The sequence below is a fragment of the Suricata suricatta genome, chromosome 5 (genome assembly GCF_006229205.1).
Source record: "Suricata suricatta isolate VVHF042 chromosome 5, meerkat_22Aug2017_6uvM2_HiC, whole genome shotgun sequence".
NCBI classification, from domain to species: Eukaryota; Metazoa; Chordata; class Mammalia; order Carnivora; family Herpestidae; genus Suricata; species Suricata suricatta.
The window spans coordinates 23,856,119-23,879,315 of record NC_043704.1 but is presented as its reverse complement, the minus strand read 5'-3'; the positions used below and the strand labels follow the sequence as shown (position 1 = coordinate 23,879,315).

The following is a 23,197-nucleotide window of genomic DNA, read 5'->3' as shown; positions in this document are numbered from 1 at the left end:
AACTTGATAAACAAGTTCACTGCCTTCCAATGCTATTAATCTCATAGAAAAGATTCATAGAGAAATCAGTGAAAATAAAGTATGTTGAAGTCTATGAGAAGGAAAGTGCAATGATAGAGGATGATAAAGAAAGAATACCTCAATTAGTTAGGGCAGAGGTGGGGGTCCAAGATCCCTGCTGAAGAGAGAATTAACCCTTAAGTGGTAGTAACTTGTCAGGAGGGAAAACACCATCTGTGGTGGCCAGAGGTGAAAAGCACCATGAACGGTGCTTCCTAGAAACTGGAATAAGTTCATTATAATGAAAATTCATGAATAAGTACAACTGAAATATTTATACTAATAGAGAAATGTAAACTAGGATTGGTTGGTAACTAATAAGTTAGGAAACTGAAAAGGAAGGTTGAGCCGAGTCATTTCTGCTAAGGAATTTATCCAAAAGCAACATCACTAAAGCATTTTAATCATGACAGTAACATGATCTGATATGAATTTGAGAAGGATATTAGTGCTTCAGTGAGAAGAATGTGTTGGATGGTAGGCAAAGCAAAACTCCAGGTACTGATAACAGTTCAAATCCTAATGAAATAATTGCTGAAGAAGAAGGAGATTTAGACTAAGGAATGATAATGGGGGAAGTGATAGGACATGGAATTTAATTGGATATGCAGATGGAGGGAGATGAAGTCAAGGATGACTCAAGGAATTTGACTTGGGAAAATGGTTCAATGTACAGATATGCTAAGACAGAACTGGAGAGACCAAATGAGAAATTTCAGGAGGAAATTAAAGTAAATTTTAAATTTGCTGAGATTAAAATACTTCCAACCATTCAGTGGGTACATCTGGTATACTGTTAAACACTTTTCTAATTCAGGTAATGGTCTTGTATGAAGAAAAATTGCGAGGCTCAAAATATAGATGATAATTGAAGCCCTAAGAGTAGATTAGAGACCTATCATCTGTGGCTGGGGAATGAGAAGAGGGCTAGAAAATAATCTACCTAAAAAGCATAAAGCAGATCACTTATTGGGTAGTATGGTTCTCATTTATTTTTTAATGCAATATGATTTTTTTTATTAATGAAAGTTCTGTATAATTGAAATGAATAATCTCTAATAATCAAATAGTCCTAATATCCATAGCTATGTGTAATTGATAGAAGCAGTGCTTTCTTCAAATGTTTTCCACAAGCACATATTCAGGATGTAGTTCAGTTTGATAGTTTGCTATCATTCCATGGACTTAACACACATACCTAGAACTTGACTTGCAACTTTCACGTGATTTGTTTTCTGTATAGAGAAACATTGGTATGTATTTAGATTTAGCAGGTAACTACTATTTTTCTAATGTTCTAATAGTTTCTCTCAGTAGAAATAATATATTAAAATGGCCGCTTGAACCTCAAATTTTACAATTAGAAGATTGATTTATTCCTATCAAAATATGTATTACATACAGTCAAGTCATTTTCCTTTTTATATCAAATATTGCCTTCCTGATTAAAACAATTCTTCTACTTGCTAATTTTTAACTAAATATACTATAAGTGTTAAAGAACATTATAGTTGAAGGATAATACATATTTTAGTAATTTAAAAATATTACAATGATCAAGGTATAATTATGTGCATCCCTAAACTTGAACTTTTACAATTTATAATTGCTTCTTATTCTAATTTCCCGCCACACCCTTGAGTAAAGGCTCTTTTAATTGACTTTGAAACATTCTTAATTTTTAGGAGTCCTGAGTTATTTATTCCAGGACTTCTTATGAGTTAAACTTTAAAATTTCTTGCAGATTCTTTTTCTCTAGGTTTTTCTTAGAGAAAAGGAAAATTTAACACGGGAAGCATCTGTATAAACATTTGTAGCTCTCTTCTTAGGGTCAACCTAAAGAAGAAATAAACGTTATGAAGATTATACAGTAGTCCCTACATGTCCACAGGGGATATATTTCAAGACCCCCAGAGGATACTGGAAGTACCAAACCTTGTGTATACTTTTTTTCTCCAAAAAACCATACTTATAATAAAGTTAAATTTATAAATTTTGCATTTAACTTATAAAGTAAGGGATTAAGAGCAATTATGAATAATAAAATAGAACAATTACAACAATTGTAATAAACATTATGTGAATATGGCTACCCTCTCTCAGAATAGCTTATTGTACTCACCCTTTTTCCTTTGATGGTGTGAGATGATACAATGCCTACGTGATGAGATTCAACAAGGTGAATGTCATAGGTATTGTTATGTAGTTCTGATAAAATGTCCTAAGGAGGATCATCTGCTTCTGGGCCACTGTTGACTGCAGGTAAATGAAACTGCAGAAGGCAAAACCATAGATAAGGGGGACTATTGTACTTCCTGAGCTAAAAACCATGTCTTTTGCTCTGCAATCAATGCTTTCTATTTATGGGAGACTCTGATTCTACCTATTTCCACCCAAGTAATTATTTCTTGCTTACCTTTATTAAGCATAGTCCTCTCATATTCTGATCACTCTGCTATTTGTATTTGTAGTCCAAACTAGAATTGGTATGGCATTAAGAAATTGTATTAAGGAATCATTATGGCAAATGAATTTCAAATCTGATCTGAACCCAAAACAACCCAATACAGCAGTTTACGTGCAGTCAGCAGCCTCACCCATCCATTCAGAAGCTGAGGGAAGCTCTACCTTTTTCTCACATGGCTTCCAGGTTTACCTTAACCTGTCTATCAAGCCAGCAGATAGGGGAAGAACAGTAAACATTGGAATAGGTCCAAAAAGTAACCTTTAATGGAGTAACAGTACATATACCAGAGGTGAGCACCTTAAACTAATGCCATTTCTACTTTGAAAAGGTACAAAGAGATTGAGGATTTGTCTCTCTTATTTACCAAAGTATCTCAAATACTATACTTACCAAAAAGATGATGCTCAATGATATATTAATTGATGAAATTTAGTATATTTCTTTTACAACATGTTTTAAAATGGGCTAGATTCAGACTATTACTTGATAAGTAGAGAAAAGATCCTAACGCAGCAACTAAATTGCCATGATTGAAAAACCAGACCAGACATAATGGAAAACGCAGTCAGGCTGAGATGATACCAAGGCTAGCCAGATTACTTTAAGCAATCAACTAATGCATGCCCTGTAACAGCTTATTTTTATGTATATTCATGTGCATACACTCACACATAAAATGGAATCTGGAAATAAAATTAATAAAGTCTAATCTATTCATTACTAAAGTGGATTATCTGGCATTTAGGAAAAAAATGCAAATAAATTCAAGATATGGCCATTTTATATGTCCTTTATGTGACTTGACTATTATTGTATCATTTAGCTGCCTCCTCAGGATATACAAAATTATTAGTTTAATTATTGGGTAAGGAAGGCTATTCAGTTTTATAATCCTTTTCCATGCTCAAGTTGCTACATATTTGCAGTCAAAATGTCTTCATGTCTGCAATATCTAATATCTCAGCATTGTTTTTTTGTGTATCATTTCTGCATTCAAAGTACCAAGGGGAAAGTAATAGCCTAACCATTTTATGTGGAAATAAAGTCTTGAATGTATTTTAGAAAAAAAGTGAAAACAAGGCCGTGTGGAATGGAAAAAATTGAAACCATGAAATTACATTTTACTTTCAAATTTGAATTTGTTTGTTGATGAAAAGTTTGATAATGTCAGACAAGTGCCATATTTTAACTCTTAGCAATTTAAAACATACTGGACTCTGCTTTCAATTACTGATATCATTCCCTCCCCTTTGCTTCCTTTCTAGATCGCTTTGCTATGCTAGCCAACAATAATCTGCAGATTCTCAACATCAATAAGAGTGATGAAGGTATATACAGGTGTGAAGGAAGAGTGGAAGCTAGGGGAGAAATTGACTTCCGTGATATCATCGTTATTGTTAATGGTAAGCAGAGAATAATTTGCACACATTTTATTATTGCATTTTAGCAATATATTTATTAAAAGGACAGCCATATAAATACAGCATTTAGTAACCTTATTGATACGTAGAGGAAATCTCCTCACCTCTATGGTCACATCTGTTACACTGTCTGTAGCCTCAGGAGCAGGATCCATGACTTCTTTAACACCGTCATCTGTTTTTACTCTTCTACTCTGTTAAGGGAGGGGTTGCCTCTTGCTGGTTCTGCAGTTGTTGAAAGAATGCCAAGTGAAATGTAGTAAAGTATCTTACAAGATTTTACTTTTAAATCGCATGAATCACTGGTGGCTTAAAGTAATCTATTTAACAGTTGTGTAGGTTTTCTCAAATTTAAATTTATTAACTGAATTCACAAGGAGATTAATAACTAAGTTTATGGCATCACAATGACATCTCTTCTTCCAAATTTGGCTTTTCCTGCTGTATTTTCTGCCTTTGTTAACATGACATTCTGTGAGCCCAGAAGATACATTAATGTTATCCTAGCTGTCTCCAGTTTGGTAATCTAATCTATAATGCATTTTTTAAAACATCTCTCACATATATTCTACCACGATGCCCTCAATAATAGTGCTGCGTTTTCAAGTTGTTTTTCTTCTTTTTCTTGTGTTGCTACAAGCCGTTTCCTCTACTTTCAGTCCCATAATTCAACTTCTCCATCCAACCATTCACCACTTAAAATTGTCCGTGCTTCCTCTAACTTTCAGACAAAGTCAAAACCACTCTTCATGGCATTGGCTGACTTTTATGATCCCCAGCCCCTCTTCCCTAACATTCAGCCATGAGTACCCATGCTTCAGCCATGTGGAAATAGTAGTAACAATGCACAAAATGCACTTTTGGTTTTTCTTCTGCTTTAAAATAACAAGCTAGTGGTAACCATAATCTCATAGAGTTCTCTAAGCAGAATGTCGTTTGTTCTTTCTTGAATAGACAAATATAAAATTAAGGAGTTAGCCACATGTTTCCTATGAATTAGGGCTGAGACAGAGAGAAGTAAACCTGTGTCCTCTTCTTATCCTATTCCCATCCCACCATGAGTTAGCTCTCCAGTTCTTTAAGACTGGAGAACACTAGGAATTACATATACATCCAAACACCCTTTTCTGCAGGAAAGGCAGTTTAACCACAAAGTTCATGCTGAAAGAGAAAGAGAATATTAAAATCTCTCTTTTTCTCTCCTTCTCCAAGTCTATAATTAATTGGGATTTGTGGATAATATAATGGAGTAGAATAAATTTTAATGACTGGGCAACTAGACAAGCTTGTAGAAATCACACATGCGCATGGAGGAGGCCAAAGTGCCAGGCATTCAGAGGAGAAGCTTTCCATTTTTAGTGGTTCTGAGCCTGATATTTATTAAGAGTGTCATAGTCTGGAGGTTTTGACCTTCCACACAGGTGGAAGATTTCAGTGCATGAAGAAAATAGTTTTAAAATGGGGATGTGTATTTATGTATCCATATATTTCTTTTATCTATAAGCATCTCTAAACTATTTTGTCTTTATTGTGTACAGTACACAAAGATAACTTAAATTATTTAGTTTCATTATTGACTGAACTCTCCAGTGTGCTTTATTTCCAAAGTAATTTTTCTTGCCATATATAAATGAATACTGTCACAAGTGAATCCTGTGTTCAGCATTCTTTTATGAAAATGGGAATTGCAATTTTAATTATTATGTGTGAAGTTTTGGAAGCAGTATATAAATATTCACTATTAGATGTTATATATAGGTATAAATATGTATATGATTTGACATACATGTTATAATATATATTAATTATATATTAATATGATATAATATATATGTTGATAATATGTTAATACATACATATATTAGATGTTCTATATATTCATATATACATAACATATATGTATATGTGTGTGTGTGTGTGAAATATTACACAGATTTTTACCTGTAACTCAACCTGAAATAAAAAGAAATGAGGGCCACCTGGGGACTCAGTTGGTTAAGCATCCAACTCGGTTTCAGGTCATGATCTTGCTCAGGTCATGATCTCAGCATTTGTGAGATCAAGCCCCATGCCAGGCTCTGCGCTGACAGTGTGGATCCTGCTTGGAATTCTCCCTCCTCTCTCTCTGCCCCTCCCTTCTCTCTCTCTCTCTCTCAAAATGAATAAACATTAAAAAGGTTTTTTTAATTAAAAAAATGATATCTGGGAGACATAGCATATCCACCCTTTATTAACTATTTTGCTATTATAATTTAATATATTTAATATTAATATTCAATTAATCATTTAAATACCTTAATGTGTTTATAAATGTTCTAATCTGTTTCCATACTAGTTGACCTGTGAATTTTTATATATGATTACATTGATTTTGAAGGAAGCAAACCGTGTTCATTTAACAAAGTTTGAATCTTCTAATCCATCATGGTAAGCACTCAAATGGGAATACTTAGTTTTGTATGTCTATTCCTATTATGTCATGGTTCACAAGTGGACAAACACTGGATTGTGTTCTTTTGTGCCACTCAAATCAATCCTGTAGGTAGTTTGCTGTTCTGTCTGCATCACACTGACCCTCCCAGAGGGAAATCATTCTCTTTCCACATCCCAATTTCCTCTAACAGAATCAACTGCAGATCCTGATCTGACCTTTGCTCAAACACTACTTTATCTCTACTCATTCTAATTAGTCACATTTTCCCTTTATGGTGAAAAACTCTTATACCTTAGAATTCCTGGCATCACTTTTCTTCAAAATAACAGTGTTCACGAAAACCAACTATCGATTTATTCCCCTTCTGGGTGATATAGTTGGTCCCTGTCAAGGGAATGCATTGACTGATGCCACCAGTTCATCTGTGCTTTTTTCTCACATTTTGCCTTTACTTCAGCCAGAAAAATCATTCTGCTCCAGTCGCATTGACTCTTGTCCTGCTTACTGGCTCCTTTTAAATTTTGAGCTCTCCATTCAAGTATCCTCTTAATATTTCTCTCTTATAAATCTTCTTAAAGGTATTTTAGTGAAAAGCCCAGAGCTGAAAAAATAAGAAAATAAAAGCAATAGCTTTATCCACATTATCTTATCTTTCTTCAAATACAAATTTGACCTGTTCTATGACCTTTTCCTCAACTTATATTGTAAGCCCTCTCTCTTAATTGCTACTTATTTTTATCATGATTTGGATTTTATCCTGGACCTCCTTTGTTTGTCTCCTTCCCCCTCAAGTGCCCTGGAGTCCTGACCCAAGACTCCAGGGAAATATTTATGTATATTTGCTGCTTCCTTGTGAGATCTTGACTCTGGAAAAAGCTCTGTTCTTTCTCCTAAATTTTTGCTCTTTGAAAACTTTTCCCTCACATTTCTTTTCTTCAAATACATACTCTTTTGTTTCAGAAATTAATTGAAAGATACTTTTGCTAGCTCCTCTGTGGAACCAGCAATGCTAAATGTTAGGAGTATTTTTTTTACTAACTCCCTCTATGACTTTCTTATCATATTTCTCAATGCCTGTGTGTAGTTTTTTTTTTTTGATATCCTTCTCTTTCCTCCCTTGAAGATGTTATAATTACTGCTCATTGACATGTGGATTGTGTACTTCCAGTGGGAGAATGTGCACCCCCACCCAACTGATGAAATGACATGTTCTGGCCAATGGCACATAACCAAACAACGCACACAGTGACTGAAATCAATCAGGACTCACGAAGAATCACATGTTTTTTTGTTTTTTGGGGGGGCTTTTTTGTATAATGTTCTTTCCTTCTGAAATGAAACTAGCATGACCCAAAGAGAGACCTCTTTTTCACCTTGGGTACCACGATGAAGACCTGTGGAGCAGAGTCACAGCGGATCTGCAGGTGCAGACACATGACATAAATAAGAAGTAAAGCATATTTTTTAAGCCCTGAATTTTAGAATCATCTTTTAATCACAGAAAAGCAGACAAATGCAATGCCAATGATTTTTCCTACATTAATAAGCAAATTAAATACTATTTGACCTAGGGATACTTCTGAATTTACTTCTCCGAGTGTGCCACAGATGTCTTAAAATCCCACTTTCTCTGAATGGTGATCATTTTGCATGATTTTCTTATCACATTATTAGACAATTGGAAATCCAACTGAAGATTTTTGACTGCAGTTTCAGTATTAATTTATATTGCACTTGTATATTTATTCAGCAGGCATGTGCTACCTGTGCTGTGTGTGATAACTTTGTGTTCCACACTATGTTATACTCAGAATACTATCAGGCTTAATCTTTCATCATTTCCCTCAAGGCACTTTGAGTTTTAAATTAATAAATAAAATAATCAATTTTACTAAAGGGCTTATTGTTTATGGGGCAGCTAGATAGAAAAGCGTATACTAAAGTCAGTTTTTATAGATATTCAGAGACTATTTTATAATAAGGAGAACCTAATGTAGCTTAAGGGGAGACTTCTTGATATTTGGGATAAATGTATTGATGTAAAGTGTTACCATGTAGAATAGAAAGAGAGAGACAGAGGGACAAATAGAACAGGTTTGCAAAAGCAAAAAGAGGTATGATGTGAAAAAAGATCCAATAATTTAACTGTGCCTTGAACGTGATATTTTGGAGAGTGATGCTAGAGTTAGGTGAGATATAGTTAGAGAGGCAGAGGGCTAGATCATGGAGGATTATGGACTCTCTTTTATGAGGCAAAGATGAGCTGACATCCAAACTAGAGAGCAAGGAAATTGACAGAAGGATGGAGGCAAGGAGAGGAAGTGAGTTCAAGTGAGAGATCATTGGGGCCTGTACTAGAAGACAAAGAGATGAAGGGTAAGGTGTATAATCAGATATTATTTCAAGCAAAGCCTTTGTGTTACACATCTGTCACAACAGGCTAGAGCAATCAAGGGTAATTTGAAAACTTGTAGTGTGAGTTTTAGGATTCCGGAATGCTAAATGCAAACAAAAGTGAACCACATAGCGAGACCTGAAATATATTTGCTTGATTTGACCATTATGAGACTACGAGAGACATTAGGGTTAATGGTAACATCTGAAGAGCCTGGACAAACTGTATACGGCAGTGACCTGGAAGATAAATGTACCTTTTGCATTCACTGAAGAATTAAGGTAGCAAAAGCATAGCTTTTGTTACCTCAGTTTGTTGTGATCCACGGTTAAATGGGAAACATCACAAGGTTGAAGTATAGAATAGAGGAAGTGGTTGGCATTTTAGGACACTTATTAGGAAGATATAACTTGCACATAAAGAGGATATCTTCTATGCTGAGCCTGGAGGAAGTGAGTCCAAAATGAGTTAGGCTATGGATAAATTAATTCAATTATAGGTCTGGTTGATACTTTGAGAGAAAGCTTGAAACATGACTTCAATATTCTATTTCTAATCACCTGGCTCCCATTATATAGCAAATATTGATGTACTCTGAACATTTCTCAAGTATTTCTCCACAGTTTTATGTGTTTACATCTGCTTTTTATTGGATTTTTAAGTAAGCGTTCTAACATGCCGAAGAAGTTTTTACAAATCTTCCATCAAGCTGCCTTCCTTTTATTATTATAGCTTATTATATTATTACATATTTGATGAATGGATGTCCATCTTTTCTATAAATTCCTGGACTCTTTTTACTACATTATCATATTATATAGCCCTCCACCCACACACTACTACAAAAATCTCAAATACACCTCTTGAAGAGGATCAAAATCCTTTCTCTCATTTTAACACATGCCTGTTATCCTACATCAGGGTCCTAGCTGTTTGTTAAGTAGAATGCTCTCTAAAACAACTCAGAAAATGTCCATATAAATGACAGACCTAAAATAACTTTTAAATTTAAAATATGGTCAATAGAGAGTTATTTTTATAAAATGCTCTTTTAAAGTATAATGATTCATTATTTTCCAAATCTTTTGTAAATCGGTGAAGAGTGATCCACTAATTGCCAATTCAAACTTGGGATAATGGAGGCAGGAACAATTTAGAGGGGATGAAAAACACCTAGTAGTATAATTTTAAAGCAATTGTGTCTTTAGTCTTCCTTTGAACATTAAATCAACAGTAAATGACAATGGCAGAAGATATTTGTGCAAGTACTTGTCAGAATGGATAGTGAGTGCCCTGTGTTAATGCAGTGGCCCTCAGGCAGTGATTTTGTATTCCTATCCATTTCTAGCCAGTTCTTAAAATTAAGAAAATTGAAAAAACTTTGAAAAGTCAAAATTTTTTCTCTTTAAATTTGGTGCAATGTTATATGACATAAAGGAACTATAGAAACATAAAAGACAGTGAACTAGCCTCTGTGCATCATTAATACAATTGCATCAATCATTCAGAGCAGTAAATTATTGCAAATTATGATGGAATTTCTAATTTTAGCAATAATGTATAATATATAATTCAAAGAATCAATAAGCATTTCTCAACATCAGAATATGTTATTAAATATTTTTATCCCTAGTGATCCCATTAACTTTGAAAGATTGGAAGTCTGGTGGGGGTGCCTGGGTGGCTCAGTCAGTTAAGCTTCTGACTTTGGCTCAAGTCATGATCTTGAGTTTTGTGGGTTCAAGCCCCGCATCAGGCTCTGTGCTAACAGCCCCAGTCCTGGAGCTTGCTTCGTTTTCTGTGTCTTCCTCTCTTTCTGTCCCTCCCCACTTGCACAGTGTCTCTGTCTCTGAAAAATAAATAAATAAATATACATATGGTTAAAAGTCTGGGAATACAAGGAAGACATTTTTTTCTTTTTATTCCTATCCAACACTTAGAAATTTCCATAGTATAGAAAATGTGATATGTGGAATGTGAAATGTTAGTGGTGAGTCCTGCTCCCCAGCCTTGGCTCTTGAGTTTGGCTAAGAAGAATTAGAGCCAAACTCTTAAGCAAGCGTTTAATAGTGGGCAAAGTTAACGTACATGCTCAAGGTCATGGATCAGGCAGGCCAAGAGGTGGCCACTGCAACAGGGGTCAAGTTTGTCTTTTCTTGTTATGTTTGCATAGGTTATGAGTCATAAATAGGGCAGTATCTGACTAGGATTGCTTTCTGTCATCTAAGGGCTGCCTAGCTGTCCAGAGGGGAAGTTTGGGAGTTTTTTGTCAGAACTGTCATGGCAGCCTTCCCCAGCTGGCAGGTGGTCAAAACCACAATGTAATGTATCATAAATATCATAAATCCAAATTATTTTACTATTACCATTAAAACATTTCCCACCTATACTACCAATATTCTAATACAGTTTCAGTTATCTTGCATGCATTTTAACAGTTTTATTGAGTTATATATATATATACATATACTGCATATTTAAAATTATATATATATATATATATAGGAACCAATCACCACACTCAAGATAGTGAATATAAGTGAATATACTCATTACCCATCAAAGTTCTCACAATTTGTATAAAAGTAATTGTGCAGTATATACTCTTCTGAGTTACTTCTTTCACTCAACAAAATTATTTGGAGATTCATCCATGTTGTTCCATGCAATAATATTTCACTTATTTTTATTGCTAAGTAACATTCAGTTTTAGGAATACTTCACAGTTTGCTTTTCCATTTACCCAAATAACTACTTGGGATGTTTCAAGTTTCATCTTACAAATAAAGCTGCTATAAACATTTGTATATAGTCTGTACGGATATATGCTTTTCCTTCTCTTGGGTTAATACCTGTGAGAAGTATGGCTGGATCACATGATATGCATGTGCTTACTCCTTTTATAAAACCCACCAAATTGTTTTCCAAAATGGTTGTACTATTTTATATCCCCAGAAGCAGTGGGTTGGCCTTTCAGTTATTCCACATTCTCAGCGAAACTTACAATGGTCAGACCTTTTATGATTAAATCAATGTTTGTAGTGTGGATGTTGAGCATATTCCCACATGCTTGTTTACCATCATCATGTTTGCTTTGAAATTTTTAATTCACTTTTTGTTTTTACTGGGTTACTTTCTTATTATTGAGATTTAAATTGCACTGACCCTAATCTTTCAGGGGAGATGTTTACTAGGCTTTTCAGAGGTGCTCTTTATCAGGTTGAAAAATGACCTTTTCCTAGATTGGCGGGAAATGTCATCAAAACTTAATTCTGGATTTTTCCAAATACTTTTTTTTCTGAATCTAATGATGAATTAATAAGATAATTTGTATCTTTTAATTTATTAAGTTGGTGAAATAGATTGTTCAATTTTAAAATATAAATAACCTTGTAATCCACATGGTCATAATGTGTTATTCTTTTACAAAACATTGGATTTAATTTCCTAAAATTTTGTTAAGAATTTTTGCATCTGTATTTTTTTGAAGATATTTGTGTGCTGTATTGTTCTGCTGTATTGAAACCTTTTTTCCTCTTCTAAGGCATAGATAACTCTTGAGCATTCCCTATTTATACTGTATTAACTTCATTCCACAACTTTTAAGATGTTGTATATACCTTGCCATTCAGTTCAAATGCTTTGCAATTTCCCTTCTGATTTCTTATTTGTCCTATAGGTTAATTAGAATTGTGTTATTTAGTTTTCAAAAATATGAAGGTTTTCTAATATTGTTCTGTCATAGTTTCTAATTGTGTTCTAATATGGTTAGAGAACACACTTTCTTTAATTTAGATATTTCCAAATGTATTCCCTGTGCAGTAGAAAAGAATGTGTGATATGTTGATTTAATTAGAGTTGAATAATAATAACTTAAGGCCTATTGATAATGTTGATTAAGTCTTCTTTATCTTTTTTTAACTTCTTGTCTACTTGCTCTATTATTGATAGAGCCCTGTTTAATCTCTAATAAAATTATATATTTGTCTGTTTCTCCTTGAAGTTCTGTTAGTTTCTGTCTCATGAGTTTTGTAGCTCTGTTATTATATGCATATGAGTTTAGAATTAAATCTTCCTGATGAATTGACTATTTGATCATAGGGAGATCAGGCAGTAAATAGTCAGTTTGGTGGTATTGTTTTTTCTTGTTTGTTTGCTTTTTCAATTATGATAGTCCTTGACTTTGTTTTGGATTTTTTATGTAATTTATATTAAATATATTATTGATTTACTTGGGTTTAATCTTGCTATTTGTTTTCTATATACCTTAACTCTTCCTTGTTCACTTCTATATATGGCTCCTTTATATTTTTGGAGTATTTTTTATCAATCCATTAATTTTCTTTCTTGGCTTGTTAACTATAAATCATTGCAATGTTATTTTAGTAGCTGATTTTCACAGGCCCCCTTCCAGTGATGTTACACCATTCACACATTGAATAACAGTACTCCTTTCCAGCTTTTGTGCAATTATTATCATATGTTTTACATCTATATAAGTTATAAACTCTGTACTGGTTTTCCATCCGTGGTAACAAATGACCACAAATTTGGTTGAAACAACACAGATTTATTAGCTCATAGTTTCTAAAGTTCAGAAATCCCAGGAGGCTCAGCCGGGGTATGCTCAGGCTCTGATAGGTCCACAATCAAGTATCACTAGGATTGTGCTCCTTGCTATAGACTGAAGAAGAATCTCTTCTAATATTCAGTCTGTTGATAGAATTTGTCCTATTTTTGTTGTAGGACTGGGGTTCTAATTTCTTGCTAGATTTAGCCCAGAAGAGGCTGTCCTGAGCTTTGGGGGACATCTCTGGCCCTTACATGCAAGCTTTTTCCTCCAGTGCCAACAATGGTGTAGTAAAACCTTCTCAAACTTGGAATATTTCTGACTTCCCCTTCTGCTGCATTTCCTTCTGCCTTCTGTTTTGTATTCCATCTGGAGAGAGTTCTGTTTTTAAGGGCTCCTGCAGTTGGTCTCACTTGGATTATCTAGGATACTTTTCCCACTTAAATGTCTATAATTTTTATTTCTGTATTTCTGTATGCATGTATGTATGTATGTATGTATTTATTTATTTATTTATTTATTTTGGGGGGCACAAATGAGCAAAGGGCAGAGAGAGAGGGAGAGAAAGAGAGACAGAAGCCTGGCTCACCCCAAAGCAGGACTCTTGTTTATCAGAAGCGGGGCTCATGTTTAGATGAAGCAGGGCCTGCACGTACTCACCTTACATGGGGCTCAAGCTCACCATGTGCGGGACTCAAACTCATGAACCATCAGATGATGACCTGAGCCAAAGTCAGATGCTTAAGCGACTGAGCCCCAAATATCTATAATCTTAATTATTAACTGCCAACCCCCTTTGCCATTTAACTTAGCATATTTATAAATGGCTAGGTTTTCGGCATTGATGGCATTGCCATCTTTAGTGAGGGGAATATTAGTAGAGAATAATACCACGTTTCCCTCTTATATGTATAGTTGTTTGCATTGTCAACGGACTCTTAAGCCTCTTTCATAATGAAAGAAAAACTTCTGTATGTATCAACATTGTTACCATTCCTAGAGTTCTTCATTATTTTGTGTATATCCAGATTTTCATCTGGTGTCTGTTCCCAAATGCCCGAATGACTTCCTTTAGCATTTCTTACAGTGCGGGTCTGCTAGTGATGATTCATTTCACCTACTATAGATCTGAGTAAATCTTTATTTTCCTTTCATCCTGAAATAAAATATTGCTGAATACAGAATTCTAAATTGAAAGTTGTTTTGTTTTTGCTTTTCCTTTCAATATCTTAAAAATTCTGAGCCATAAATAACATCTTTGGCCAGAGTTATTTCAGATGTAAAGTGCATCCTAATCCTTATTTTTTTTTTTTTTGCTTCTGTTCCTAAAGTGACTCACCCATCTAGTTCTCCTAGATTCTTGAAGATTTTTCTCTTCATCACTTGTTTTAAGCAATTTCGATAAGATATACCGTGGTGTCATTTTCTTCATTATTCTTGTACTTGGGTTTTGTTGACAAACATGAATTACAATGTTTATCAAATTTGGAAATCTTCCACCTGGCAGGTCTTTACCTGTTGTTTTCTGTCCCATACTCCTTTGGGACTCCCAATTTCACATAGGGTAGGCCCTTTCAACATCCCCACATCTCTCAGATACTCTGTTCGTTTTCTTTTCTTGCTTTGTTACTTTCTGGATAGTTTCTGTTGAGTTTTTCAAGTTCTCTTTTCTTCTGCAGTGTTTAATCCACTATTAATCCTGTATTGTGCATTTTGCTCTCAGACGCTGTAGTTTTAATATGTATAAATTTGATTTTTAAAATATCTTCTAAGTCTATAACATGATCAGCCTTTCCTCTAGCGTCTTGAACATATGGAATGCAGTTATAGTAACTGCCTTAATGTTCTTGTCTGCTAATCCTATCAACTGTGCCATTTCTGGGTCACTTTTGGTTGATTGTATTTTTTTTTCTCCTCATCATGTCTCATTTCCTGCTTCTATTCATGGCGAGCAATTTTAACTTGGATGCCAGAATTTGTGGATTTTTATTCCTTTAAGGTGCTTAGTGTTGTATTTTTTAAAAATATTTTAGGTCTTTTTCAGGAATGAAGATGAATTACTTGGAAACAGTTTAATCCTTTCAGTTCATGCTTTTAAGTTTTGTGAGGTGGGACCAAAATAGTCCAGAGCTAATTTTGCCCCACTCCTGAGATAAAATCTTCCTAAATTCCTTTGTTGACATATTTTATGAGGTTTTTTCCCCTCATTTTTAAAGCAAAATTCTGGCTTGTGGGAATAAAAATTATTCTTTTCTCTGTTTGAGTTTGGAAGTTGTTTCTCCTGAATCCTTTGGGAAATTCTTTCCCTGGTTTCAGTAGTTTCTTCTCATGGATGTACTCAGCGGTGCTCATCTGTAAGACCCCAACGAAACTCGCCACAGAGCTCAAGAAGTCTTCATTGCACGCTTGTCTTCTGTCTGGCTTTCTGCCCTGTGACTGTAGCCACCCTTGCCTCCCCCCACTGCCTTCCCTGCCCCAATTCAGGAAGACTGCCAGACTCCAACTGGGCTCTTCCCACCTGTACTGCAGCTTAGAAACTCTATCTGGACAATTAGCTGGCACACTAATAGGACTCACTCATTTCCCCTTGTATTTGAGAAATCACTGTTGACTGCTTTGTTGACGGATTCATAATGTCTTGAAAGCTGTTGTTCTATACAGTGCATCTGATTTCTTGCTTCTTTTAGTTAGAAGGATAAATTGGGTACCTCTTGCTACATCTCAGCCGGAAGCTGACATCTTTGTATGTATATACTTCAGTGTAGCAAACAAAATTCTACAGAGAATGATAAGGATTTGAATAATGTTAGTAGTGTGCTTTGTTTAATGTGATGTTGCCTATACCTAAATCCTCAAAATATTGCAGTCTCCTGTTCTGTAGTGATCTAAAAATTATTTTGTATCTGCAGATCTATATCTAAACTTCATTTTTGCTCATGCATTTTTAAGCTAAATTAATGAATTTAATTATACTCCAGTTTTGACAGTGGACTATTGATAGCAGAGTATCACAAAGTGAAGAGAAATGTGGCCAGCAGTCTAGGTGTCTCAGGAACAGGAAGACTGTAGGAGCTGCAGAATCTGCAGTGAGTGACCCAAAAAAAAACAAGCAGGCAGAACTAAACGGATTTTCAGAATACATTTGGCATATCAGGAGAATGAAAGGTTAAATGAAAGGTTTAAATGAAAGGTTAAAGAAAGGGAAGGAGTTTGACAAAGTAGAAACAAGCACACCTTGAACATGAGTCAAGACTCCCTCAGACTGGGAAATTTTTGAGATTTTTTTTTCCTGATTCTGAGCAATGAGGAACTTACTTCTCCAGGAGTCTTGGACTATTTTCATATGTCACCCTATTAAATCTGGAGAATAATTGTTATACATTCAATATAAATCAAGTAACACACTTATATTATATAATTATTGTATTTATAATTACTAATTAAAAAAACTCACTATGTAAATTTTTAAAAGTTTGCATAAGTTCGGTTCATATTAACATATAGTAAACTTTACTTCTTTTTTTAAAACTGTATTTTAAGTTTATTATTGAGAGAGAGAGACAGAGGACAAGCACGTGCCCATGAGGGAAGGGGCAAAAAGAGAGGGGGAGCAGAGGATCTGAAGCGGGCTCTGTGACTTCAGCGCAAAGCCCTTTGTGGGACTGGAACTCATGAACTATGAGATCATGACTTGCGTGCAAGTCAGACACTTAAGCAACTGAGCCACCCTGGAGCCCCAACTTTATTTTTATTTTTACTGTATAGTCCTGTGAATTTTAATATATGCATAGATTCATGTTCCACCACTACAATCAGTAAACAAATTATTCCATCACCCCCAAACAAACAGAAGGGATTTTTTTTTTCCTTTTGAAGTTATGTCTTTTACAACCTCTGAGCCGCAAACAACCACTAATCCCTTTCCTTCACTAGAACTTAGTCTTTTCAAGGATATCGAATAAGTGGAATCATCTAAAATCTAACCGTTGTGGAATATAATAATTCATTTAGCATAATGCTTTGAGATTTATCCTAGTGTTGCATGTTCCCACTTTTTGCAACTGTAAATCGAGCTGCTCTAAACACGTGTGCAATATATTGCGTGAACACCAGTTTACTTTAAGGTAAGTACCTGGGACTTAGGTTGCAGGGTCATATGGTAAGTGCATGCTTTTAACTTCATAAGAAACTGCCAAATCACTTTCCAAAACGGCTGTATAATTTTGAATTCTCTCTAGTCATGTATAAGAAGTCAAATTTCTTTTCACTCTCACCAGTGCTTGATCTTCTCCTTTGTGGGGTTTTTTAATTATTATTATTATTTAATCCTAGACATCAAAATAGGTGTGTAGTGAAATCTCTGTGGTCTTAATTTGCATTTCTGCAATGCTATTGTGATGGCTTTATGCAGTAGCTACTGATAGTGTGTACCTTTTCATGTGCTTATTTTTCATGCTTATATCCCTGTATCCATCCTTTCAGTGAAATGGCTCTTTGAAATTTCTGCACCCATATTCTAGGAGGATTTTTTTTTTCACTATTACAGGTTTAGAGCTGCTTACAAATTCTATACATGCAGTCTTGCCCTCCAAACAGCTTCTTTAATGATGTGTCTTCATTTCTTTGGCATTTTTTTCTTATTGTTCAATTTAGATTTTCTTTATATATTTCGGGTACAATCCCTTGCTCCGATATGTGATTGGAAGTACTTTCCCTCATGCTGGGGTGTCATATCATTCTCTTAACGAGTGTAATTCAGAAAGCAAAGTCTTCTAACTTTATTTTAAAGAAGTCCAAGGATTACTCTTTTTTTTTCGTTTTATGGGCCATTCTTTTTGTGTCATGTTTAATAACTCTTCACTTATTCCCACGTCACAAACATTCTTCTCCCAAATTTTCTCTAAATGCATTCTCCTTTAATGTTTTCATTTTACATCTTGCATGAATTTGGGGTTCATTTTTGTATCAGGTATGATTTGTATGCCTAGGTTCATGTATTTGCAAATGGAAATCCAATTATTTGAAAACCATTGTGAGAACACTATTAGTTCTCCATTGAAATGCCTTTGGACTTTGTAAACTAAAATTTTAAAATATTTGTTGTATTGTAAGCTTCTATTTGTGGACTCTTTTTTCTGTTCCACTGATCTATGCACCTATCCCTGAACCATTACATGCCTCCTCAATTGTGTAGCTTTTTACCCAGACTTTAAAATCAGGGGAGATGATTTCTATGATTTTGTTATTTTACAAAAAAAGTTTTGTAAATTCTAGTCTGTCTTCTACTTAAGCTTTAGAATTATTCTATCTTCAAAATAATATACTTCTGGGATTTTTATGATAATTGTGTAGTGTCTTGATAACAATTTTGGAAATTCTGACATGTTTCCTCACTGTTGAGTCTACAAGTATGTGAACAGGTATGTCCCTTCATTTGTTAAGGTATTTTTTCACTTAATGTCATACATGTCATACATGACCTTTGATTAATCCCTAAATGTTGTATTTTTGGAGCTATTGTATGTGGTTTTGTATATTTTAATGATGGTTTCAGTTGTTCATAGCATGTGCATATATAGAAAATAATTGTTTTTGTGTTCTTTCTTATATCCTGTGATTGTGTTATGTACTTTCTTCATCCTGAAATTCCCTGTGATAATTTTTTTTCTTTTGACTGAAGAGTTTCATTTTCTAATTCTTTTAAGACTGAATCTTCTAGTAGGAGATCTATTGTCTTTTATCTGATAATGATAATGTCTTTATTTTGCTTGCATTTCTGAAGGATATTTTTGCTGGACATGGGACTTCATTTTGACATATCTATCTTTATGGCACTTTTGGTCTCCAGGGTTTCTGATAAGAAGTCTACAGTTAGTTGAATTATTATTCTCCAGTAACTAATATATCTTTTGTATTTATGTATGTTTTCTTTTTAGCAATTTGATTATGTTGCTCCTGGATATTAACATCTTTGAGTTTATGCCAATTGGGATTCAAGTTCCATAGTTAGTTTTGGATCTTTAGATTGATGTTCTTTGCCATTTAGGAAGTTTTCAGATGTTAGTCCTAAAGATATGTATACATATGTGGGCATATATATATATACACACACACACTTATTTTATGGTGCTCTTTCTTCTTTCTTTCTTAGATTTGATGACATTTTGGTATTGTCTGGCAAGTTCCTGAAGCCCTGTTCATTATTTTTCTTTAATTTATTTCCTCTGTTTTGAGGACTAGATAATTCTACTGATCATCCTTCATGTTCAGAAACTCTTTCCTCTGTCATATAAATACAGCATATCCATGATGTGTTATTATTAAGCATCTAGTTCTAATATCTGTTTATTTTTAAATATATTGTATGTCCTTGCAAGTTTTATATCTTCTCATTTATTTCAAGATGGTTCATTCTTACTCCAACTTACTCTTGCCCTTTGGAAAATATTTAAAATAGTTTTTCAGTAATCCAATATGTAAACATGCCACTGGCATTTCTCATTAATATGAGATTTTCTTAGTTCTTCATAGGTGAAAACATTTTAGATTATATACTGGAGTTTGAATGTTACATTATGAGATTCTTGGTTTTATTTCAGTCTATGGAAAATGTTGATATTTTTATTCTTACAGTCTGTTTTTGTGACCAGACTTCTTTGGTTTATAGATTAAAAATTAGTTACATTTTCAAAACTTGTGCAGTATTTTCAGATCTGTATGTATGTGTACCAATGACCATTTCAGTACCTGTATGGTGATTTATCTTTTAGTCCACTCCCAAACTCTTGATACTGTTTAAGATCAGATCTACAAGTGCACAGCTGAGGGCTGAGCCCCAAATTTCATGAATAATTTGATGCAATTGCTTTTCCAAGCTCTTTTTATTGTTATCTTTTCCATAGATTCCTGTACTGCAAGTTTCCAGGTTTTTACAAATTTTTTATTTATTTTGAGAGAGAGAGTGCATGCAAGTGTGGGGAGAGGCAGAGAGAGAGAGGAAAGAGAGAATCCCAAGCAGGCTCTGCACTGACAGCAGGAACACCTATGCGGGACTCGATCCCACACACTGTGAGGTCATGACCTTAGCCAAAATCAAGGGTCAGACGCTCAACCAACTGAACCACCCAGGTGCCCCTATGTCTTTTCAGTAAAGATATTAACTGAAATGATTTGGAGCAGCTCATTTGATTGATACTCATTTCTCATTCTTGTGTGGCTCTGAACATTTGGCTCACACTTTAGGAAAAGCTCAAAGTACTTAACTTTTGACAGTGTACTTAAACCATATGCATCTGCTTTAGTAAATGGGGCAACATTAAAGGACTTACAGAGGGAAAAAAAAGGAAAAGAGCCTTCAAATCTCCTTTCTTTCTGGCAGTCTATCACAGATGAAAATTATTCTGCTCTTACAAAATTTGTTCCGTTAAAAATTATGTAATAGTGACTTCCTAAAATTATAAGCTATATAATCTTTGATGGTTTGTTCTGGTACTTATTCAGATATTATAGTACAGAAAACAGTGTTTAATACCAGGATAACACTTTCTTCCTAACATTTTTTTATCATTAGCATTACCTTCATTCCTGTTATATAAATGAGCCAAAAAATTACCCCGTCCTCCTCTGTTGATCCTGATGTTGTTTTCTTCTTCATAGAGTGCTGACCAAGTAGCTCAAAGCCTCATTAGCACCAAATTCAAATTTGTACACCCATTGTTTTAGATGATAGCCAAGGTGTGCAGAGTTGTAACACTTAGCATCAGCCTGCTATGCTTTGCACCTTAGACAGGACAACCTCGTGGCCTTTACAAGACCCCACGCCACTGCTGCCCTTTGGAGTTCTGCTGTGCTGCGGGGTGACATCTCAGAGACACATAAGCCTCCCTCGCAAACCCCCTCACCCAAGAGTCCCCTTGCCCTCCTCCCAGTCTGGGTGGTTCCCCCTCCCAAATATACAGTCTCTGGAAGGGCTCCTGTTGTGACGAATTCATACTTTAATGCGACTTGTCCAAGCACCACCCAACTTTAAAGCTCACTGTCTGCAGCCGCCACCTTGTTGTCATGTCTTCTACTTGATCGGCCCTGAAATCCTCCAGCTGATCGCACTTCCCAGAAGAGTCACTTCTTCAGAATTTCTCAAAAGTGATCGTTACTAACTCTAGGAATATGCTCTGAAACCCTGCACATTGAGATTAATTTAAACATACACTATGGGTTTGATTTTAAATCATTCTTCTTGGTCATTTTATAAAATTTATCATTAACTGCTAATTTGAATTACCAAATTGTATTCTATCTCATTTTGTACCTCAGGTGACCTCATAAGTTTTTGCTTCAGAACTCTTCGTATTTGTGTAAAACTATTGCAGATTCCTCAAGGAATTGTTTATGTGGATCATACCTATTTATATATATCATATGGCATTGAAATAAGAGGTTTTAAAAATGTTTGATTAATTTATTTAAATTTTAAGAAGTTAAAATATAAAAATAAATTAAAATAAAATTTAAGGTGTTAATTTATTAACTGTCAAAAATAGTAAGGATGCTAGTTTAAATAGCATGTTAAAGAAAATAGCAATGTTTTGAGAAATAAAGTAAAACAGTGGTTTCTTTTTATATTAAAAAAAATTGTGTTTGGGCCACCCGAGTGACTCAGTTGGTTAAGCATCCGACTCTTGAATTTGGCTTGGGTAATGATCTCACAGTTTGTGGTATGGAGCCCCACACAGGGCTCTGTGCTGATAGTGTAGATCCAGCTTGGGATTCCCTCTCTCCCTCCTCTCTGTTTCACTCTCTCTCTTTTTCAAAATAGATAAACTTAAATTAAAAAATTTAAAAACTTTATTGAGGTATGGTTGGCAGACAAAGTCACATTAGTTTCAGATGTACACCTTAGTGATTCAACAATTCTGTACATTACTCAATTGCTCACATAAGTGCAGTCCTCATCTGTCACCAGACAACATGATTATAATATTAGTGACCATATTCCCTGATGTCCTTCTTTTGTCTATGAATTATTTATCTACTAACTGGAAATTTGTACCTCTTAATCCTCTTCACCTATTTTAGCCAACTTCCCACCCACCTGCCAACTGGCAACTACTCGTTTGTTCTCTGTAGTTAATAGTCTCTTTTTTTGTTTGTTAATGGGCTTGTTTTTTCATTTCTTTAGTTTTTTAAACATTTTATATATAAGTGAAATTTTATGGAATTTGTCTTCTCAGTCTGACTTATTTCATTTAGTGTAATACTCTCAAGGTTCATCCATGTTGTCACAGAGGTAAGATTTTATTCTTTTTTCCTGGCTGAGTAATATACCACTATTCTTTATCCATTCATTCATCAGTGGACACGGGTTGTTTCCATATCTTGGCTATTGTAAATAACACTGCAATGAACAGCAGAGTACACATATCTTCTGAATTAGTATTTTCATTTTCTTTGGGTAAAGACCCAGTAGTGAAATTACTGGATGATATAGTATTTCTATTTTTAATTTTTTTGAAGAAATTCCATACTGTTTCCATAGTGGTTACACCAATTTACATTCTGACCAACAGTGCCTGAGGGTTCCCTTTTATCCACATCCTCACCAACACTTTTTATTAATTGTCTTTTGTATACTAGCCATTCTGACTGGTGTGAGGTGATATCTCATTGTGTTTTGGCATGCATTGTGGTTGTGATTTCCCCCATGACTGGTAGTATTAAACATCTTTTCATATGTCTTTTGACCATTTATATATCTTCTGTGGAAAAATGTAAATCCACGTCCTCTGCCCATTCTTAAATCAGATTTTTTGGATTTTTGGTGTTGAGTTATATACGTTCTTCATATATTTAA

The 23,197-nt window shown here is 34.6% G+C and overlaps 1 protein-coding gene across 2 annotated transcripts in view; it reads left to right on the top strand.

The window, feature by feature from the left end:
* The window catches only part of NCAM2 (neural cell adhesion molecule 2), a 500,345-nt gene that overhangs the window by 288,215 nt on the left and 188,933 nt on the right, over positions 1 to 23,197 (top strand). For both annotated transcript variants that reach the window (XM_029939114.1, XM_029939115.1), the window contains exon 5: positions 3,793 to 3,930. In XM_029939114.1, coding sequence (XP_029794974.1) covers positions 3,793 to 3,930 — 138 coding nt within the window. The remainder of the gene's footprint in view (positions 1 to 3,792; positions 3,931 to 23,197) is intronic.